Below are 21,826 nucleotides of genomic sequence, written 5' to 3' on the forward strand. Positions count from 1 at the left end.
CGTCATGCTTGGTTTCCCTCTATCGTAGGACAGCTATTTTCAAGGCAAGTTTCAGAAGTCACTTCTGCGGTTAAGATTTCTAGATAACATCAGTTCAACTGAACCTATTCTTAATCTTCGTGAGTCACATTTGTGTGTCATGGAACGTTAGGTTGCCACAACAAGTCAATTTCACTAACAAAACATTGTAACATTTCAGTGTTTTTGTCTTTTAGTTTTTGTTTTGTTTTGTTAAAACAAGATCGGTTTACTTGATTATAAGTGAAGTTGTGTAAGACTGATTTTCAGAGAATGTACACTACTGTTCAAAAGTTTGGGGTTTGTAAGATTTTTAAGTCTCTTTTGCTGACCAAGGTTGCATTTATCTGATCAAAAATACAGTAAAAACAGAAACATTGAGAATTATTACAATTTAAAATAATTTCTATTTCAATATATTTTAATTTATTCCTGTGATGGCAAAAATAGGAAAATTGATCCTTCATAAATCAAAACTTTCTTTAAAATATACAAATATTAACATTCCTAAAAATTCCTAATAATTATCATTGCAAAAAATGATTAATTTATTCATAATTTAAACCACAATACTTTTTTCAGAATTTTTTTTTTCAGGGAAACCTTTTGTTACATTATACATGTCTTCTTTACTGTCACTTTTGATGAATTTAATGCATCTTTACTCAATAAAAGTATTATTTCCTTAAAAATTACTTATTCAGTTGCGTAAACAATGGTAATATGGTATAAAAAATAGTATATGGTGTATATATTCTCTGAAAACGAGTCTTATCTTACACAACATGCATGACTAACCGCAGAGCTGAGGACAAAATTACTGTGCAAAATTCACTGTTCAAAGTTGCATAATGCTTTTAACACTAATGGATTCTTTTCAAGACGTCTATCAAATGCAGAAGCATGCCAACTAGTGAAAAGTGCAACAAAGGCATTTGACGCTGTACTCAACAAAACTCAGCAGGCCATAGAAAGCAGGACGTTGGGCCAGCAGGCCGCACATACTATGCAATTGAATACAGCTTTTCTGTTTACCCTGTGGCTGCTATAGAAACATATATGGTTTTACAGGCAATGAAAAGACTGGTAAGTCACTAAACTTTCCTGTGGATGACAGTCTGACATAACCACATCCTGTCTTCCCCCAACAACAGATACAGAGAACATGGTGGCTTACAGTGCACTTTTAGAAATTTGAAAAACGCTGGGGGTTTGAACATGTGACTTGCAACGTGACTAGATTTTTTTAAATAGAAACATTTACTAGTTCAGTCATCAAGATATCACTGAATGAATTGTTATGATATTTAAAAAAAACAAAAAACGGGGACAATATGATTTTTTAAAATTGTTTTAAGTTCCATATACTATTAATAATTATAATGATGTTTGAGGGTCAAACTGACCCTTTAATATTAATTAACCAAAAACACACTATAAAAAATAGTGAATAGTCACCATTGCAAATAGTAAACTGATCAAAACAGTATTATTCTGATCTATTTATTTCATGGTGTAATTTCACCCAATTGGAACGTGTGTGTGGGGGAATGTTTTGGGAACAATTGTGTGCAAAACACACGTGGACCCCTTCAACAACCATTTTACTCACCTTAATGAGAAGCTCTCTGCTGAGGGAATAATTATTGTCATCTGAGAAAATTTCAGACAACTCCTGGAAAGTGCGATAGCTTTCCCTGTAAGCAGAAGAAAACTGGTCAAGTCACAAACAGCTACAGCTACATGAAATCCAAACACTGTAATTAACTAGCATTCTTATTTTTTGCTCATTGTTTCATAAAAAATGTTGAGCTTTAACTAAAGGTTTGTATGACTGAACATATAAGCAGGTAGCACAAAGAATGCTACTATTAATCATTGGCTAATGCTAATGCTAAAGTATTATCCTCAACTCTGGCCAATCATTACTGACAAAAATCCATTCAAACTCTTACCGGGACACATCATCCCAGGTCCTCCTCAGTCTATGGATGGCATTACTCTGCAAGGCGGACAGGATGGCTTTCAGAGAAGAGAAGCTCTTCAGGATACGGCATTTCTGATGTCAAGACAAACAAAAAGATGTTCATGAACTACAACACTTACGGACTGCTTGAGAATAAAATTATGCCCTATATAAACAAAGTCTCGTGTTCCTATAATAAAGCAAAACCATTGGCCCATGCCTAAACTTGCTACAATAATGCTAACTTGCCTTGGGTGTTTTTAGGGAATTTATATGTGGTAGTTAGGTGTTTTCAAAGCATTGTAATGTGGTCACTAGGGCATTCCTAGGTTTAGCATTTAAAATTGTGGTTCACCATTTGAGTTGCTTCTTCGATATGATTTTGCTGTCCCTTTTGGAGTTGCACCACCATGCAGTGCATACCCCATTTTTGCAACCCAAGCTCATTGGAAAAACATCCCTATGGCAACTATGTCAGAAAAGCCATGTAGCTGGCTATGTGATGAAAATGTCATAATGTATTAGTTTACAAATTATGTACTATGATAAAAGAGCATAACATAGTACCATGCAATGGGACTGAGTGAAAATGAGTCATAATTAGTGAAATTTATGATTTTGGAGTTTTGCAAAAATGTAGGTAAAAGAGTATGTTGCATTTTGTGCCTCTGACTATATTCCATGAAAAAAAAAAACAGTTAAAATAGTGCCTCACCCTGGCCACTTCTATCCAGTGTTCAATGCGTTTCGCTCTTTGAAAGGGTCTGAGAGACCTGTTATCCAGGCAGGTGGCAATCACACAGTTGGTCACACTGTTGAACTGAGAAACAGTGGCACGGATGGTGGGTGCTAGGTGCTCTTTGCCCTTCTTATCTCGCTGGGACCATATGCCACCCAAACAATGGTATGGAACCACCCTCTTAAACAGCTCCTGTAAAAAACAATGTTCAATTGCATTCACCAGCCTTGAGAATGTTTTTGCAGGACAACTTTATTTACATTTACGGCATGTAATGACTTGAGTAAATAATTTCCTCAGGTTTAATTCTCTCAGCTGACTTTAATCTGTAAATTCTTCAAAACTTGCTGACTAACATATACTTTGTGCATAAACAGTCCCCATAAAGCAATGTCCTTGATTGCTTAAACTTTTGAAAGATTGACCATTGACCATTTTTTAACTCTTACCAAATCCACAACTACTAACTCATCACCGAATAAGATTGCTTAAACTTTTGAAAGATTGACCATTTTTTAACTCTTACCGCATCCATGACTGTTAACTGCTCAGCGACTAGGGCAGGACTGAAGGACATGAAGTGTGAGGGAGAGAATTCATCATCCAAGCTGCTCTCCTCTGGTGTAGCAAAGGGGCAGGTGCACAGATCACCTGCAAAGAAGAGGCAAGTTGTCAAACAATCAGTTTGGAAGACTGCTTTTCAGTTGTTTAGCCTTTAATATGAGATTCAGTGGGTTACTTCATCATCAGTACCTTCAAGCTCAACCTCGGTGTGTTGCCGATGCTGGAAGTGTTCCATCAGGTTACGGGCTCGTCTCTCGAGGTCTGATCCAGAGAAGTTCATTTGCAAGTAGGATATGAGGCTCTGCAAGCATTCGTGGTCGGGAGGGCTCCAGAAATCCTCAGAGTACTGATCCAGCCATGCACCCAGGATAGATGAGACAGTACTGCCATGCACATAAAAATAAGAATGCATCAATATAAAAATTCTGTGCGATACCAATAATTATATTAAATCACGATTAGGTGGTATAGGATATAACAATATACAGTACAACCAATAATAACAAAACATAATTATTGTCTGCTATGGTAACTATAATATGGTAATTATAAAAAATCACAAATTCTCTTTTAACAGCAGCCAAATTAATTGGGTTCAGTTGAACGCTGTAAATACTTACTTTTTAAGCTCTGTGTGGTCCTCTGAGAAGAGTTTTGGCTTGCCTGAGACTGGCTGATCATGCAGTTTGGCATACCTTACATAGATAAGAATGCATTTTAAGTAAAATAATAGTGTATGTTTTAATATTTCCAAAAGTACTTGGGGTTGATGGCTTGTTTACCTGTTCAGCAGCAGGTCCAGCACTTGTTTGGTGGTGGCAAAAGCTCGGTAGGTGCAGAGGAAAATAGTGACGTATGTATAGTCCTTTCCTCTGAAAGCCGAAACCATGTACTCCACTAGTTTCTCCAGTGTGCCAGCCTTAATGGTCCGACCCTTGCATGTCTCATACAAACTGAGTGCAGAGTCTGTCTCCACGCCCAGCCATCGCTGCCCCTTACTAGCCGTCTGGTGGAGCTGCACCTTTCGGAGTGTGATGGTATAGATGGCTCCGTCTTCTACTTCCTCTCCGATCTCCTGAACTGAGCTCTACAGATAAAGAAAAGGGTTGAGTATTCCTGACATTATATTTATTGCAGAAAATGGTTAAATATACAATTTTGTGGTCATTATGCAAAACATATTTCATTGACGAATGTGACTAACCAATCAGAATCAAGTATTCCAGAGTGTCATGTGATAATAAGTCAATATTCAATTCAATTCAATTCAAGTTTATTTGTATAGCGCTTTTTACGATACAAATCATTGCAAAGCAACTTTACAGAAAATTACGTTTCTACAATATTTAGTAGTAGCTTATCAGTGATACAGAAGTACAATTTAACCATTCAGTCTCACACAGAGCATCTTGACATAACTAATGGCAGCAAAGATGACTGATTATTTTACAAGTGCTATTCTTCTCACTGCATTTATTTGGTGAATTTACAAGGTCATACAGTTCTAGCACAGCCGGGGCTTTTAGGGTGAGTTGGGGATTACTGCTCATTTCATTAATCCACACACAGCCTTAACACCGTGCACACAAGACCAAGACTGTGGCTCTTTATCAGCCACTGTCACATGGCTAACCCAGCCCTTTAATGCCACATCTTAAATGTGCACTTAGCACCTTTCGCTAGACACAGACACCTATTGAAATGGATCACCTGTGACTGATGTATTCTGCAAACAAATGGTTTAAAAATTTTCATTTAAGTCTAAATTCACTCTCTGACCAACAACGATTGACATAAATGATTATGAAAACTAAAAATATAACTGTACTCTTTAATTCAGTAGGGATCTCATATAATATAATGCTAAACTGAGAAAGTTTGCAGTCAGTAATTTGCAACTAACTCAAGTACTGTACCTGACGTCATTATGGAAAGTAAGAGGGAAATCCCAGGGAACTGTGGGAAGTGACCGTAAGCTTTGCCTTAGGCAGTGAGCCAATCGTGTGAGGGTGTATCCTGTGTAAGTGTGGGTGTGAGTCAGTGCATGGACATAGAACAGCCAGGAGATGACTGCTTAAACAGATAACCCAACCCCAGGGCTCTGTCCAGGAGTAGCTATGGTAACAAACACACAAACATGCATGCCACATAACAGTTTCTGTCAAATATCGTTGCCGTGGTATTGTGGAAGTACATTAATAGGCAAAAAAAGGAACAACGCTTCTTTCGGTTTCAGATATGTTACACAAACCTGTAAAACACACAAGATGTAGATGCGAGACAATTTGCCTCTGATGATTACAAACAACAATGGATATCTCAGAGTATTTCAGCAATTTATGTTATATAATATTAAATTATATTATATTATATTTTATTTAAAGATGAAGTAAATGAAGAAAAAGTGGATATAGACTTATATTATCAATCCATCCAAGGCTGTAGGCAAAGAAACACCTTGGATGAGTGGCCATAATATTATATTAAATTTAAAGATGGACATGGTGTAAGTAAATGAAGACATGAACAAAAGGAGAAGTAAACCACCTTACATCTATATTACATTATATTATATTATATTACAACATTATATTATATTATGAGATTATCTTGGTGCAAGTAAATACAGAAAAGGGAAAGTAGACCACCTCAGCAAAACAATAAAGCGAAACAAAAACAAAAATTCACACACACTTTGGAAAGTCCCTCTGACTCCGGTTAAAACGGATGGGCAACTGTAGGATAACCCAAACAGGCCTGAAAAAGGGGGGCCTGCCTGACACAACACCAGAGCACTATAAAGGTCCGTCTCTACACTCAGCTGTACTTTCTAAGGGAAAATCCACCTCACCTTTACAGATAGTCAGAGAAAGCGTAACAAATGTTTATATGGTGAAAGAATATCGTTTATCACTAATCACAGGTTTGCATTTTACCTAAATACATTTGTTTAAAATAGTATGAGGTGATAACAGTCACAAAAAAGCCTGACAGAATGCATTTACTCTGATCTGTGAACCCCTCGACTGCCTCTGATCCACTAAAGCCACAGGGTTTCCTGTGAAAAGACAAAAAGCGCTAAAAAGTTACTGCGTAACAGCTTCCTAGACAGCTGCATCCTTCACAAACAATGTTAAGAAAACACGAAAACAATGCAGAATTCCTCCTGTCAAAATCAGGGAGGAGTTAAAAGATGTTAGAGGACAAGCCCTATTACGTGTCCTCTTTAACTTATTCACGTCAGGAAAAACAAGATTATATTAAAAATAGATATCAACAGGCTGTGTTTTTGATAGCTTGGTTTATCATGGCATACTCACACAAGACATTTTATTTAGTTTTAGTTTAGTTTTATTAAGTTGAAAGTAGTCCAATTTTAAAAATGCATCTTTTTGAATGCAAAACTAGCTGTTTTTAAACAGGAAAGTGTTGTGCGAATGTTGTGCGAATGTGCTGCTCATGGCGTGAAATGCCGAAAAACTGCAAAACCGCTGTCCGTCTGGTGTAAAACTGAAAAAACTGCATAATGCAAAAACACATTCTGCACGGAAAGTGAGAAAGTAAATAGATGAGGTCAGATGAAAGGAATTTAAAGCAGCAGTGATCAATCTGCCGGTCCTCCTGCTGATCATTAATACGCCTGGCTTCAAAAGGCTTACATTCATTCATATTTTTATTATGTGTCATAACATTGTCTAAATACCTCAGCACATGTTTGCTTTTATTGCCTTGGCTGGGTAGGACACATAGCTGTGACAAATATTGTCTCTGGGAATGATTTTATCTCGTAATACAATATTTATAAATGTCTTGAACAGATAACAGCTTAAGCCACTGTGAGCTCCGACCAAATCTCTTTTCTTTTAGTAATGGCTCAGGAGCAAAATAATGCTTATGTGTGCCGTGAGGATTAAGTTTCATATGTTCTCTCAAGATTCACAGTCCTGTACGAGTTATTAACCTAGAGAGAGACTGGATATGCAGAGCGAAGCTGCGGTCTGTGTATTTTGGCATTGCTCAATAGGTTTTTCAGCACACTTGGTTACAGCACATTAAACCTCAGCATAGAGTCACTGCTGCAAACATCTACAGTGGAAAAAAGGCAGAGAAAGGTGAAAAGGTGATTTATCTTCTTATCCGCCTTATTCTGGAAGTTTCCAACCTTTTCTTTTTTTTATCACCTGCTGAAGACTTCTGACTTCAAACCATGGCTTATTGTGTTCAAAGTAAGAGATAAATAATGTGACAGTTGGTATAAACTTGCCATGCAGTTGGAATACTAAAACTCCAGGTTTATTCTTCAAATACAATAGCGTTTAAAAGATTATACTAATGTTTTCTTTTTTTTTAGCAAGGATGCATTAAATTTACTGTCAAGAGACTGTAAAGATTATTACATTGTTACACAAAAGTGTATTTCAAATTAATGCTTTTCTTTTTATCAAAGAATCCTGAAAAAAATGTGTCATGATTTTCACAATAATGATTTCTGAAGGATCATGTGACACTAAAGACTACAATAAAGGCAGCTGAAAATTCAAGTTTGCCATCACAAAAATAAATGACATTTTTAAATCTCTTACGAGAGAAAAACATTACTTTATATTGGAAAACGTTAATTTAAAAAGTATCTGTAATATTACAGTTTTTACTGAGCATCAACTTTCACCAAAACAATGGGGGGAAAAATCACTGAGCTAATTATAATCATTAACCTCAGATGAGCTTATATTTATTTTTAAAAAATTTTTGGCTTGGATGTTGTTAATAATAACTGGAAGCTGCTGTTGCTTTTTTGCCTGTGTTTTGGTTGTGCCAAGGTTTTTGTGAAATCTGTTCCAGCACTTCAAAATGAGATTAGCAGAGCTAAGGAAGGAATTCTTCAATATAAGCCTTGGAAAAAGATTTACCCGACTCTGCCGGAGTGCGGCTCGGAACTGCTGAGTGCGGTTGCTGTCTGGCTCTGGTATATCGCAGATGAAGATATAAGGAATGCATGATACTATTCTGAGAGCAGATCATTTCCGCACATTGCATGTATTTGTCTACATTCTATATGAAAAACAACATATGTACCATTTAAACCATTTATTTAAAGTGATTTACAGTGCATTTAAGCTACACAATTTATCAGCATGTGTGTGTTCCCTGGGAACTGAACTCATGACCTTGGCATCCGTAGCACTATATGCTCTACTAGTTGAGCTGCTTTTCTAAATTTAACCTAACAAACCTGATTTAACAGTGGCGTATTAAGTATTTATATTTAACGCCTTGTACAATTGTTTAAATACATCAATGCACACCTACGTATTCCTATTACTTTCCCCTTTCCTGCCTCTCACATCCTTGTTTTCTCTTCATTGCCATCCCACTATTCCTCCCTCTCATCCCTCTCTTTCCATTCAAGAGATCTTTCACGACAAAAGCATCTCTGTATGTGTCAATGTAACCCCTGTCTGTTCTCCTCATTATACAAAGCTCAGCTCTGCTGGCCCCATTATGACATTCCCAATTCAATCTATCACACAAAGGCCTCTTTAAGAAAAATGCAGAATTTGTAAACACTTTTAACAAACACAGTAGAACAATGACAAAATGTATTAAAGTGAAAACCCCGTGACAAAAGTGCCAGTCAATTCTATGACCGCTGTTCACTGGTAAACAATCAAAGAACCTTTACAAACAGTGGAGTTTGCACTTTTTTTTTGAATAACTGATCGAAAGTGACAGTAAAAGTATTTATAATGTAGAAAAAGATTTCTCTTGCAAATAAATACTATTCTTTTGAAACTTATATTCATCAAAGACTCTAATAATAACAATAAGAAGAAGAAGAAGAAGAAGAAGAAATGGTTCTTGAGCAGCAAATCAGCATATTAAAATGATTTCTGAAGGATAATGAGACACTGAACTGGAGTGATGGAGCAAACATGAGTAATTGATGCTGAAAAAATTCTAAAAACAGGAATCTGTTATTTTAAACTGTAATAATATTTCACAATATTATGGTAGTAAGTAAATGCAGTGTCTTTCAAAAACATAAAAAAAAAATCTTACTGATCCCAAAGTTTTGATCAGCAGTGTATGTTGTATATTATTTTCTTTACAAGCTGACAGTATCTTGGACCATATTTAAAAATCTAAAACACATATATTTTTAAGCCTGTCAAGATTATAAAATATATAAACAATTATTTTCCCAGAGTTAGCTTCTGTTGCTCAAATCAAGCTAATGTGCAGAGGCGCATTTTAGAGTAAACAAACTGTCTCTTTCAAGTTGATCGTAACAAATTCACCCACTCATTTTTCGACAATAACAGCATTAAAGTGCTCTCACACAAGACCTTACACTGCTTTATGGCAGCTGTTACGTTAAGAGATTAGCTGATCTATGTTCTGAGCTTGTAATGATCTATTATACAAGGGTACTTTTACATCTGGCTGATTTGGTTTCAATCTTTAGAGCTGATGTATCCAATTCTGAGCTCTTGCCTAGCCATCGGCTGCCTTGAATCACTATAAAAACAGAGATAAGTGATTGCAGTGCCGTTTTTACAACATATGCCATAAATGAAAGAAGATGAGAGAGACAGAGATAATAGAGAAGGATTTACAGCAAAGTTACTTCATCCATCACTTATGCTTAACCTAGAGCCAACTTTTTGGACATCTGTAAGTAGAGGAGTCAACCATTTTCACATTAAAATGGATGGAAAAGAAATTTTGATTTTTGTAATGAGGAAGGAAAACAAACAGCACCCACAAGTCAAAGCAAATGCACCCACAAAGGAAGAGGCTCTAGTGGGTGGAATGGGAGATTTAACCATTACTAATTGTGTAATGAGAGCAGATTAGGTTTAGTCCAGTGAAGTTCAGCAGCTGGTAACACACTGGAACCTTCTTTTTGCGTGTGACTGGAGTAAAGCTTCAACGTCGTAAACAAGTTTTGGTGTGAATTGCTGTTTAAGTCACAACAATGTGCTGTTGCCATTGAAATGCAAGATAAAAAAGGACATGTTGTTCACAAACCAAAGTCAGATATCACAGGTTTAGCGTAACAGCCTAGCAACCACAAAAAATGTGTGACTGCCATGGTGATAAAATAATTTCCTCGTGTTCAAGAAAAACATTTTGCGCTGGAGAGCTTGAGAAGTCACGAATAGGAAATCAATAATGAAAGTCTTTAATCACAACTGACAAGTAAATGCATTGTCATGTATTAAATAAGAGGTTCTCAAATATAATCATTCATTCTCAGCTAACATATCTGCACTAGTGTGGGCAATCTCATCACAAACAAACTATAGAAATAACAGGACATCAATAACATTGGATTGTATTAACAGGCCAGCAAAATTCCTAGATAATAAATACCATATTACAGCATTTCTTTCCACGTCCTTAACTAAAGGCTGTGTTTTCATTTAATACCTAAAGGGAAGGGAAGGAGATTCTCATTTGACTGTTTGATTTCCATGGCCTTTCCTGAGGAGAATTAGAGAGGGGAAAGTTGGAGACGGAGTGAATAAGAGGAAAACAGCGCTCTTGCCAAGATCATGGTGGAGTTTTGATTTACTTTATGTAGGCCATCGAGAACAAGAGATTCTGTTCAATGCATTTACACTGCCTTGTCGTATTTATCTTGGCAGTCTCAAGAACGTGTAAGACATATAGCTACAAGAAAAAGATCATATAAAACCAGCAGAATTTGTAACTGAGGTGGCAGATGTGCAAACAGTTATAAAAGAGAGAAACACTGGCAAAGTACAACAAAAACACTCATGCCAGCACAGCAATCTATAGCTACAAACAATGTGCTGAAATGAAATGTCTAGAAATAAAACAGTGAAAGAAACCTAATATATATATATATATATATATATATATATATATATACAAACTTATATCATAAACACATGAATTTCAAAGCAGAAATACGCACAAAATGTCATTTCTAACTAAGTAAAATAATATTTCTAAATACTATACTGTCAGTTTTTTTATATATATATTTTGTAGTGTATTGTACTGATATTGTGGGAGTTATCTATCTACACGCACACACATTGTATGTATGTGTCTACCTCTTTCTCTCTCTCTCTCTATACATACATAGATAATGGAAATAAGTTAGTTTAAATCTGTGTATTACCTCCAGGACAGGCAGGTCAGGGTCCAAATGCGTAAAACTATTTAAGACCACCGGACATCCATCTCCGGGTGCGATCTCCAGCTTCACCCCATCCCAAATGTTTTTAATTTTCCATGTGCTGGACTCAAACAGCTCGTCCAGGGACGTGGGTTTGACACCGAGGGCGTCCGACTGCATCCCCATAATGTAGACCATTACTAAAAGACTTCACCTCTGTTTACGATGTATTATTTTATAACTGACTCCATATCCTGTCACCCAGACTTCTGCTGTAGCAACGAGTGTATGTCTGTGCGAGTTTGGCTGAAGGGAATACCCTGAGCCGCTAGGCCCCGCCCCTTGCGCAAATTCAACCCCCCGAGCGCGCGTGTGGCCCCGCCCCTTCCATGACTAAAATCGTGACGTCAAGTTCCGGGAAACTCTGCTGTGAGCTACTAAAAATATTTTAATCGCTTGATTGTAACTTCATATGCCAAAAATAAACGAAAACAATTGAAACAGTTATGCTAAACTATTGTATGATTCATTATTTAGTTTATGGCTTAAACATTAAAGGTATTTGTGAATAAAAAGGATTTGCTCAAATGAGTTAAAGTGACTCAATAATTAAATAATAATACTTATAAAAACAACAAAAATAATCGGTGCATTTAACACTTATATTGTCTACAGATGATCCAGGCTTTGTGGCACTATGAGGAATATCTATTCTAAACAAAACAATAAAAATGTATTTATTTTAAAGAAAATAACTTTTTAAAGCAGTTGTTCATTGTCTTTCGTAAATGACTATTCAGCATATTGTACAGCTTTGTTTTGTTGTAAATGAATCAATTTAAAATAAAAAGGTGATAGACAGATAGACAGATAGATAGACAGATAGACAGACAGATAGATAGATAGACAGACAGATAGATAGATAGATAGATAGATAGATAGATAGATAGATAGATAGACAGATAGATAGATAGATAGTAAAAAAATACCAGTTAAAAACAAAACAAAACCCTTTGTATACTAATAGCGCCCTCTGTTGGAAAATACTGCTAACTTGTTCTCTCGGGGATGACTGCAGCACTGACATAAAGCTCCTAAGGAAATTGAAACCCTCCAGAGGAACAGTGTTTTTGCGAGAAAGAGCAGCAGCTGTCTGAGGCACCTGCTGGGGAGGATGGTGTTTTCCCTGAGGTAACCATTATGATTACATCGTGAAATCTAGACAGCTGTCTAAGTGAAGGAAAATGCTACGTCTCTGTGCTGGAAGCTGTGACCTGCACTGAAATAGGGTGCACTGAATATATAAATATATTTGCAAATAATAAATACTTTGATGGAGTGATGTACCAGATTAAAGGGATAGTTCACCCAAAAATCAAAATTCTGTCATTAATTACTCGTTCATCTTCAGAACACAAGTTAAGATATTTTTGATGAAATCTTAGAGCTTTCTGACCCTACATAGAGAGCAATGCAACTACCACGTTCAAGGCCCAGAAGGGTATATAAGGACATCATTAAAATAGTACATATAACAAAAGTGGTTTAACTGTGATTCTATGAAGCTACGAGAATACTTTTTGTTCAGGAAGAAATCAAAAATATAGACTTTATTCAACAGTGCCTTGTGCACTCTCGTGAATGCGTGTCGAAGACTGACAGGGAAGAGAAGAAATTGTTGAGTAAAGTCTTAATTTTTTACGTTGCAGATGCACGAATTTCATCAATATGAATGCCTTATGGGTTTAGAACAATATGAAGGTGAGTAATTATTTACTGAATTTACATTTTTGGGTGAACCCTGAGAAAACAATCTTCTAGAAAAAGCTATTAATTCCATGGAGTAAGTCGCTATCATGTCATGACCATCCATGTCATGCAATTGTTTAGTACTGATTATAGTTGCAACAATAAAATGTATAGCCAGTATTTGCGGCACTTTACAAAGCATAAACATTACACCTCAACAAAATGAAGCAAACAATATAACAAACTCAATATCCATAGAGCAGTCGGGCCTATAGGTGTCAGTATAAAGTACAAAACTGCCGGTATTATTGGGATGAATAAGAGCTAGCTAAGTGTAAAAATGTTTGCACCTTAAACTCAACTACTCTGCAATTACTTTAAGCTTTAATTAGGATTCACATAAGCTTTTACTGATGTTTCCTGTGACTACTTCTGATAATAGATTTGCAGCCATAATTCAAGGCAGCACAAACTGAACTGGATGTGAATAACCCTGGGATCTCTTGTTGAATTGAAACAGTTGTTAGTTATGCTCAGCTGCCATGCAGAGCAATCACACAGAGTTATTATACTGTAAGTTTTCTATGCATCAGAACAAGAGCACAGAATTCACATTAATGCACATCATACAGTTTATTTATTCAGGCGCTCTGTGAACTCTCAATCCAGTGTCATGTTATACTGCATTTAATGCATTTTGTACTTTTCTCAGTAAAATGTTTTCCTTAGAATTGAACAATAACTACATAACAGCATTTTCAGCTGTACTATTAATGTACACTACCATTCAAAAGTTTGGTTTGGGGTGAGTAGGTTTTTTTCTTTTATTCTGCAAAAATATAAATCTATCACATTACAAAATATTTCTGTTCCAAATAAATGCTGTTCTTTTCAACTTCTATTCATCAAATAATCCTAAAAAATGTACCATGGTTCCACAAAAATATGACACAGCACAGCAGTTTTCAATACTGAAAATAAATATTTCTTGAACAACAAAACAACATAGTTATTTCTGAAAGATCATGTGAGCCTGAAGACTAGAGTAATGGCTGCTGAAAATTCAGCTTTGCCATCACAGGAATAAATTACATTTTCAAATATATTCAAATTTAAAAAAAAAAAATATTTGAAATTGTAATACAGGTGCATCTCAATGAATTAGACTATTGTGGAAAAGTTAATTTATTTCAGTAATTCAACTCAAATTGTGAAACTGGTATATTAAATTAATTTAATGCACACAGACTGAAGATGTTTAAGTCTTTGGTTCTTTTAATTGTGATGATTTTGGCTCACATTTAACAAAAACCCACCAATTCACCATCTCAAAAAATTAAAATATAGTGACATGCCAACCAGCCAATCAACTCAAAACACCTGCAAAGGTTTCCTGAGCCTTCAAAATGGTCTCTCAGTTTGGTTCACTACACAATCATGGGGAAGACTGCTGATCTGACAGTTGTCCAGAACACAATCATGGACACCCTTCACAAGGAGGGTAAGACACAAACATTCATTGCCAAAGAAGCTGGCTGATCACAGAGTGCTGTATCCAAGCATGTTAACAGAAAGTTGAGTGGAAGGAAAAAGTGTGGAAGAAAAAGATGCACAACCAACCAACAGAACCGCAGCTTTATGAGGATTGTCAAGCAAAATCGATTCAAGAATTTGAGTGAACTTCACAAGGAATGGACTGAGGCTGGGATCAAGGCATCAAGAGCCACCACACACAGATGTGTCAAGAAATTTGGCTACAGTTGTCATATTCCTCTTGTTAAGCCACTCAGAGGCGTCTTACCTGGGCTAAGAAGAAGAAGAACTGGACTGTTGCCCAATGGTCCAAAGTCCTCTTTTCAGATGAGAGCAAGTTTTGTATTTCATTTGGAAACAAAGGTCCTAGAGTCTGGAGGAAGGGTGGAGAAGCTCATAGCTCAAGTTGCTTGAAGTCCAGTGTTAAGTTTCCACAGTCTGTGATGATTTGGGGTGCAATGTCATCTGCTGGTGTTGGTCCATTGTGTTTTTTGAAAACCAAAGTCACTGCACCCATTTAACAAGAAATTTTGGAGCACTTCATGCTTCCTTCTGCTGACCAGCTTTTTGAAGATGCTGATTTCATTTTCCAGCAGGATTTGGCACCTGCACACACTGCCAAAAACACCAAAAGTTGGTTAAATGACCATGGTGTTGGTGTGCTTGACTGGCCAGCAAACCTGAACCCCAGAGAGAATCTATGGGGTATTATCAAGAGGAAAATGAGAAACAAGAGACCAAAAAATGCAGATGAGCTGAAGGCCACTGTCAAAGAAACCTGGGCTTCCATACCACCTCAGCAGTGCCACAAACTGATCACCTCCATGCCACGCCGAATTGAGGCAGTAATTAAAGCAAAAGGAGCACCTACCAAGTATTGACTACATGTACAGTAAATTAACATTCTTTCCAGAAGGCCAACAATTCACTAAAAATGTTTTTTTTATTGGTCTTATGAAGTATTCTAATTTGTTGAGTTTAGAGTTTTTTATTTGTTGGGTTTTTGTTAGATGTGAGCCCAAATCATCACAATTAAAAGAACCAAAGACTTAAACTACTTCAGTCTGTGTGCATTTAATTTATTTAATACACGAGTTTCACAATTTGAGTTGAATTACTGAAATAAATGAACTTTTCCACGACGTTCTAATTTATTGAGAAGCACCTGTATTTCACAAATATTAGGAATGTGACGAGATCTCGAGGTACGGATGTGTCCCGCGAGAACGTGACGATATCCTCGCAAAACAATTTACAGTTTACATTAGAGCTGCACAATTAATGTTTAAAGATCACGATCTCAATTCAAACACACATGCAATCTTATTCCTGAAAGACAACGATTCAGCTATGTCAATTACAACTATTTCACATCACGCGTGTCAGTGGAGTGTGAGAAGCACGTTTTGTCTCTGGCCATATCAATGAATCATTCAGGCTGCTGCTAATCCAGAAAGAGCAACACAAATAGTCTTTTCAACCACACATCATTATTTCTGTGTTACAGATATTTAATTTACCTTAGTACTGAGATAAAAGTTTATAGTTTGGGCATAAACACTTATTCTGTACAATAGCGTTCAAAACTAAAGTATCTTAACACGTGTATGTGTTGTAACGCTTATACTCTTCCGCCAGGAGGTGGCGACAACTACCCGTTTAAAAAAAGTATTTAATCATTGAATCATTCATTCAGGAGATTCCAATAGCGAAACAAGTCTTTATGAACTGAGACACTGACTCCTTCATTTTTTTTATTTTTTATTTTGCTCAAATTAATATATTTTTGAAAGACTTAAGCAGTGAACATTTTGTCAAAACCAAAACTAGATCTCCTAAAAAAACATAGTTTTCTAATCTTTTTTTCTTCAGAATCGTGAGAGAATCGTGATCTCCAATTTATATAAAAAAAACATGATTCTCAATTTATCCAGAATCGTGCAGCTCTAGTTTGCATGTTGTTTATTGCTGCATATAATATATATATATTATATTATGTAGATATATAATAGAAGTTTAATTTCATAAAGCACAAGTTGATTTCAAAATGCAAAAAAACATTTTTTGTATTTTGTGTTTTTCAGTTGAATAAAATACCATTTTCCCCTATATACTGAGTCATTGAGGATTTCTTTAAAAAAGTCTAAAAATCTTGTCTCGTCTTGTTCTCATGAACTAGTCTCGTGCCTCGTCTCCTCTCGTGGGATAAGTGTCTCGTCACACCCCTAATATGGACCTAAATGACCAGGAATATTTTTCTTTAACAGAAATAATGACCCATAACACCAAAAGTTTGGGATTGCTGTAACATGTATACTTAGGCTATCTCTGGAACTCAATTGCACAACCACTATTTGCGCTGCTCTCTGCTGAGATTGACAGATAACAGCTTGTTGTTCTCTTACAGCACCAGCATGGTTTATAAATCTTTGGAGAAGCTTCATTTGATCACTCTTCTCATTTGGCCCAGACATATCAAAAGGTGATTATAGGATCTGGAAGCCCCTTTCCACTGGACACTTAAACAGGGCTACAGAACTTTTCTATTAGCCTTCCTACTATCGGTTATCAAGGCCATCAGAGTTCTCGTGTTCTAGTGTTAGCAAACAATATTCAACCTGAACCCAGTCTCCCCTCCTAACAAGCCATGTGTTATCCTGATAAAGGACACATGTATTTTGAGAGTGCACAACTTCAAATAGGAACAAATGTAATGAGCCTGAAACATTTTTTCCCTTTTCTGCATACTTATATTATAACCAGATACACTATTACAAAGTGGTAACTTATGAGGGGAAAGCAATTGAGAATGTTTTATTGATTTTGAGGAGCTTACAACTCCATAAAGCTGAAGTATAACATCATTTCTGACTGATTAATTAGAATGTTTTGAAAATTTGACTTCTTGATGTTGTTCTTTCTTTCTTTTTCTTTACTATGTCAGGCTAAAGAATGACCTAAGGTATGCACTTCTCAGGCTGTAGAAAGCACCTGAAAGATACTAACACAGCCAAGATTGGTTTAAAATGAGCAGGAAGCTGCTTGTCACTCGTTGGTATCCATTCACACCCACACACAAACACTACTGCCTTAAGGACATTTCAAACTGTAGTCTGACCGACTTGAACAGATTTCTTTATAATAATAGCCCACTATCTTAAGAAGAACTAAAATGAAGAAAAAATTCATTTTATGTACATTAATATAACTGTTTAAACCAGATCTGGTAAGATGAACTACATTTTTAGACTATTAGAGGAAATAAATGTTTCTTACCTGTTTTCTTTCCTCTAAACTTTCCAAATCACAGTACAAAGCTCCATTCATGTACACACAGCCCAAGCCGCACCAGCATATCAGTTGAACAAGTTGATCAAACCTGTCTTTCCAACACATCACCTTCTCAATTCAGACTTTTTAGTGTCAACTGCAAGAGATCCTCAATCTTGTGATAGATAGGAAGCGCAAAATATTCCTTCGCCATTCGCTGACCCCAAAACACTGGCCCTGTCCGACACGTGTGGACGCAAACAGCTGTATCAATACGCAGGGAACGCGCAACAGAACTCTCACTCTCTCAACCGTCTGAACACTACAATGCTTGCTGAGGTTTTTGTCATAAGCTCTTCTATTTACACGCTCAAGGTTACTCTGAAATCATTTGCATTGGCTATGATGCACAGGCTGCTCTGGGAATTCAGTAGAATTCCCACACAAAATGAAATAGAAAATGAAGCAATCAAACAAACCTAAAAACCTGTGTGACAACTTTCTGTTCCAACAAGAAATCAAATCATGCGTAAGAGCAATTTCAGGTGTTCACAGGATTTCATTGTAAAAACGTATCATTTTCCCTTACGGTTTCCTTTAATACTAGCTCCACCAAAGCAAGTTCTTTTACCCAGTTACAAAAACTACTTATTTTAGATTCAATTTATTATTACTACAATACTGTTCATATTTGATGTAGTCTGATTTCGCACAGGTATAAAAAAAAAAGTCAAACAAAGTCAAGGTACCAGACTGATAAGAAATAGTGAAAATAATCACTAAATGAATAAACACTTTAAAGGCTATTTAGAGTTTTTTTTTTAAATTTTTTAGGTATAGCAGGATAAGCTGCAGTATGGACTGTCAAAGGTCTAGACAAAACCTGACCCACAAACACAGACCACATACACATGTTCAAGAGGCCAGACCTTGTCAGTGCATATCTATGTGGCTTAAAACAATGATGTTGCTATAACAGGCCAGTGTAAAACACTTCTTGGGAGTGCAATCCAAACAAAAACAACAGTTATAAGTATTGAAAGTCACCAAGTTTCTTTTCAAAAATAGGTCAAGAACTTAATTCACTGACCCAATGTAGTATGTAAACCTCAGATTCTTTTTCACACTGAGAGCTCACATACTTTCCTTTCTTGAGTGCCACAGAAACACCATTCTGTGGCTCAGTTTATTACCCTGCTGTATTCTCTGGAGCTCCATTACAATTCTAAGATGCTTTGACACTCAGAACTTGGCATTTAAAAGTACTTTCTCCTCACCACTGAGGCCAAATAAGAAGCTATATCAAAAGCCTTGTCCAGTCACAAATAAGTACAGTCAGTTACTGGCTGAGCCATGGATACAAGTGAATCTGATACCACTGTCATCAAACATTGCAGCTGAAAAGATTGTAATCATTAATAAAAAAAAAAGTGTTGTGCCATGCCATGTGCATGAATCTTTAGTTTAGTGAGTTTATTAAGATCTGAAATCAATGGAGATCAATTTAAGGTGTTTACTGAGACAAATTATGACTTTGTTTAGAATTGGTCAATGACATACAGTATAAGAGTGTCCATGATAATGAAAAGGAAACATTCTTATAAAAATCAATAGCTCAAAACACAAGTGTCAAGTCATGTTAAAAACCTTTAAAAACTATACTATTTTTAAACTGAATTAATTCAGTAACATAAGCAATATTTTCCTTGCACTTTGAGCACACACATGTAAACTATTATTTCTAAAAGTAATAATTCAAATAAAAAGTTAGCTTTTTTTAATATATATATATTTTTTTTTTTACAAAAGTCATGGCTTTTTTTCTATGAGATTATAATAAAAGATGCCAAACTACTTATTAATGATTTATTTTCAAGAAGTGTGTTATTTACAGTTATATCACCCTGATATACAGTGTGTATATATATATATATATATATATATATATATATATATATATATATATATATATATATATATATATATATATATATAATGAATTTAAATTTTTTAATTTGAAACATGCTCATCCTACATGAAGTCCCTTTAGTATGACGTGCATTTTATCATATTTTATATGAATAAATATATGTGGACAAACATGAGCATTATGTCATGACCCAGCTGCTTTTTCTAACATTTCATTGACATTTACTCAAACAAATCCAAAACAAAACCCACATGACCAAGAGTGGATCACATCCATTTCAGGTTGACTCATAAAAGTTGAAGCAGTTCCAGTGCAGTACTGAAGTGGACCATATAATATGCGATAAAGAAGGGCTCAGTAACCTAGATGCATACTCACACCTGCAGAAGTGCTGACACATAAAAACACCTGCCACTTAGAAAAAGTTACACATCATTCTTGAACATCTCTGGCCGAAATGTGCCACAGAAAGAAAAAAAAAAACAGCCACGGGCAGCATAGCAACAACATCCTGTTCAGTATGCCAAAAGTAGAGCTCACTGTTGAGCATAAGACATTCATAACTAACTCCAGACGCTGTTATTGATTAGTTGTAACCTGTTTCTAGACCGGGAACAGCAAGAACTGACATGCTTTTACCATGAAAACACAACGTCACTGGCTATTATCCAGCATGCATGAAAACAGTAGAATACAGCCAAAGGGTGAGCACATACTTTTACTAAATTAAAACACATGCACACATACACACACACACACACACACCAACTCGCACCAGATGAATCAAAATGAAACGACTGCAGTCTCTCTCTTACCAGATCATCCAGGATGGAGACAGGGAAATCAAACATGCACATCTTCACAGGCTGAGCCAGGGCTTTATGCAGGCTGAACAGAGATTTGGGCTCCATCTTACCCGATGGAGAGAGTGCAGGCTGCTGTCCAGGCGCCTGCTTCATATTAGAGGAATGCTGCTCCCCCTTGTCTGCTCTCTCATTGATACACAACTCCCTCCCTTCCTCTCTCTCTCTCTCTCTCTCTCTCCCTTTCAAGAGGGAGTGCACAGGCGCTGTCTCTTTCGCACACAAAAACTACTCGCCTCTCTCTGTGTATTTCTCTTCAATAGTTACACGCAACACAAACAGGAACTTGCTGCAGCTGTCACTAACACTCAGCTGTCATCTACTTCTCTCGCATCAGGAGACGGTAAGAAATCTGAACGACTCGACCTCCTCCCAGTGCTTCCTTTTGCACATTGTCTCACTCTCTAACAATCTCCTAACCATGTAAAGACCCACACCCATACATGCGACGTAGGTATGCAGGTAGATCTTGCTTTAAAATGCAGCGTCTCTGCAGAACAGTGTCTCTCTCCCTCCCTCTTAAGGCACTGCATACAGTCCACAGCTGTTGCTCACACACTCCTCATGAAGATATAGACATGTTTGGCCGGGTGTTTTCTGTTTTCTGCTGTGCTTTTCCCCTGACGTGCCCCTTAGAGACCCTGTGTTTGTGTATCTGAGAGCGCTTCACCAGTGGAAAAGTGCTTTCTGGCTCATGTGCTCTGTGCATTTTGTTCGAGCAACAAACAAAGTGCCCAGAGTGTGTTCTCACTCGCGTGACCAGTCTGCCCAGTGACCTGTGCAGCTGGGAGTCTGGGTCTGGATCCTACAACACACACACACACATATAAATGGCCGACATACACTCAGATCCATTAAAGAGTTGAAAAAATTGCAATGTCCTATCATTAAATCTAGGTCACGAAGCTTTTCGACCACAAACAACTGTCCTACTCTAAAACAACCTTAACCATAACAGTATATGAGATATTTGTCTTGTATTCTGCGCGAGTTAACGGATGCAGACAAATGCACACATCCGTCATGCAACAGGATAAAAAAG

General features: G+C 36.6%; 1 protein-coding gene across 3 annotated transcripts in view; it reads right to left on the reverse strand.

The window, feature by feature from the left end:
• LOC109084264 (ral guanine nucleotide dissociation stimulator-like) overlaps positions 1-21,292 on the reverse strand; it is a 26,572-nt gene extending 5,280 nt beyond the window's left edge. The window contains exons 1-8 of one of the 3 annotated variants that reach the window (XM_042729928.1): positions 20,737-21,292; positions 4,070-4,374; positions 3,908-3,982; positions 3,477-3,670; positions 3,250-3,374; positions 2,700-2,915; positions 1,974-2,077; positions 1,631-1,715 (exon numbers count right to left, since the gene is read on the reverse strand). In XM_042729928.1, the coding sequence (XP_042585862.1) occupies positions 1,631-1,715; positions 1,974-2,077; positions 2,700-2,915; positions 3,250-3,374; positions 3,477-3,670; positions 3,908-3,982; positions 4,070-4,374; positions 20,737-20,880 (1,248 nt within the window). In that variant the 5' untranslated portion in view covers positions 20,881-21,292. Of the gene's footprint in view, positions 1-1,630; positions 1,716-1,973; positions 2,078-2,699; positions 2,916-3,249; positions 3,375-3,476; positions 3,671-3,907; positions 3,983-4,069; positions 4,375-11,442; positions 11,750-17,997; positions 18,427-20,736 lie in introns of those variants that run through there. The other 2 variants (XM_042729929.1, XM_042729927.1) reach the window with 2 other exon arrangements.
• Positions 21,293-21,826: the final 534 nt, after the last annotated feature.

This window comes from Cyprinus carpio, chromosome B8 (genome assembly GCF_018340385.1).
Source record: "Cyprinus carpio isolate SPL01 chromosome B8, ASM1834038v1, whole genome shotgun sequence".
Taxonomy (NCBI): Eukaryota; Metazoa; Chordata; class Actinopteri; order Cypriniformes; family Cyprinidae; genus Cyprinus; species Cyprinus carpio.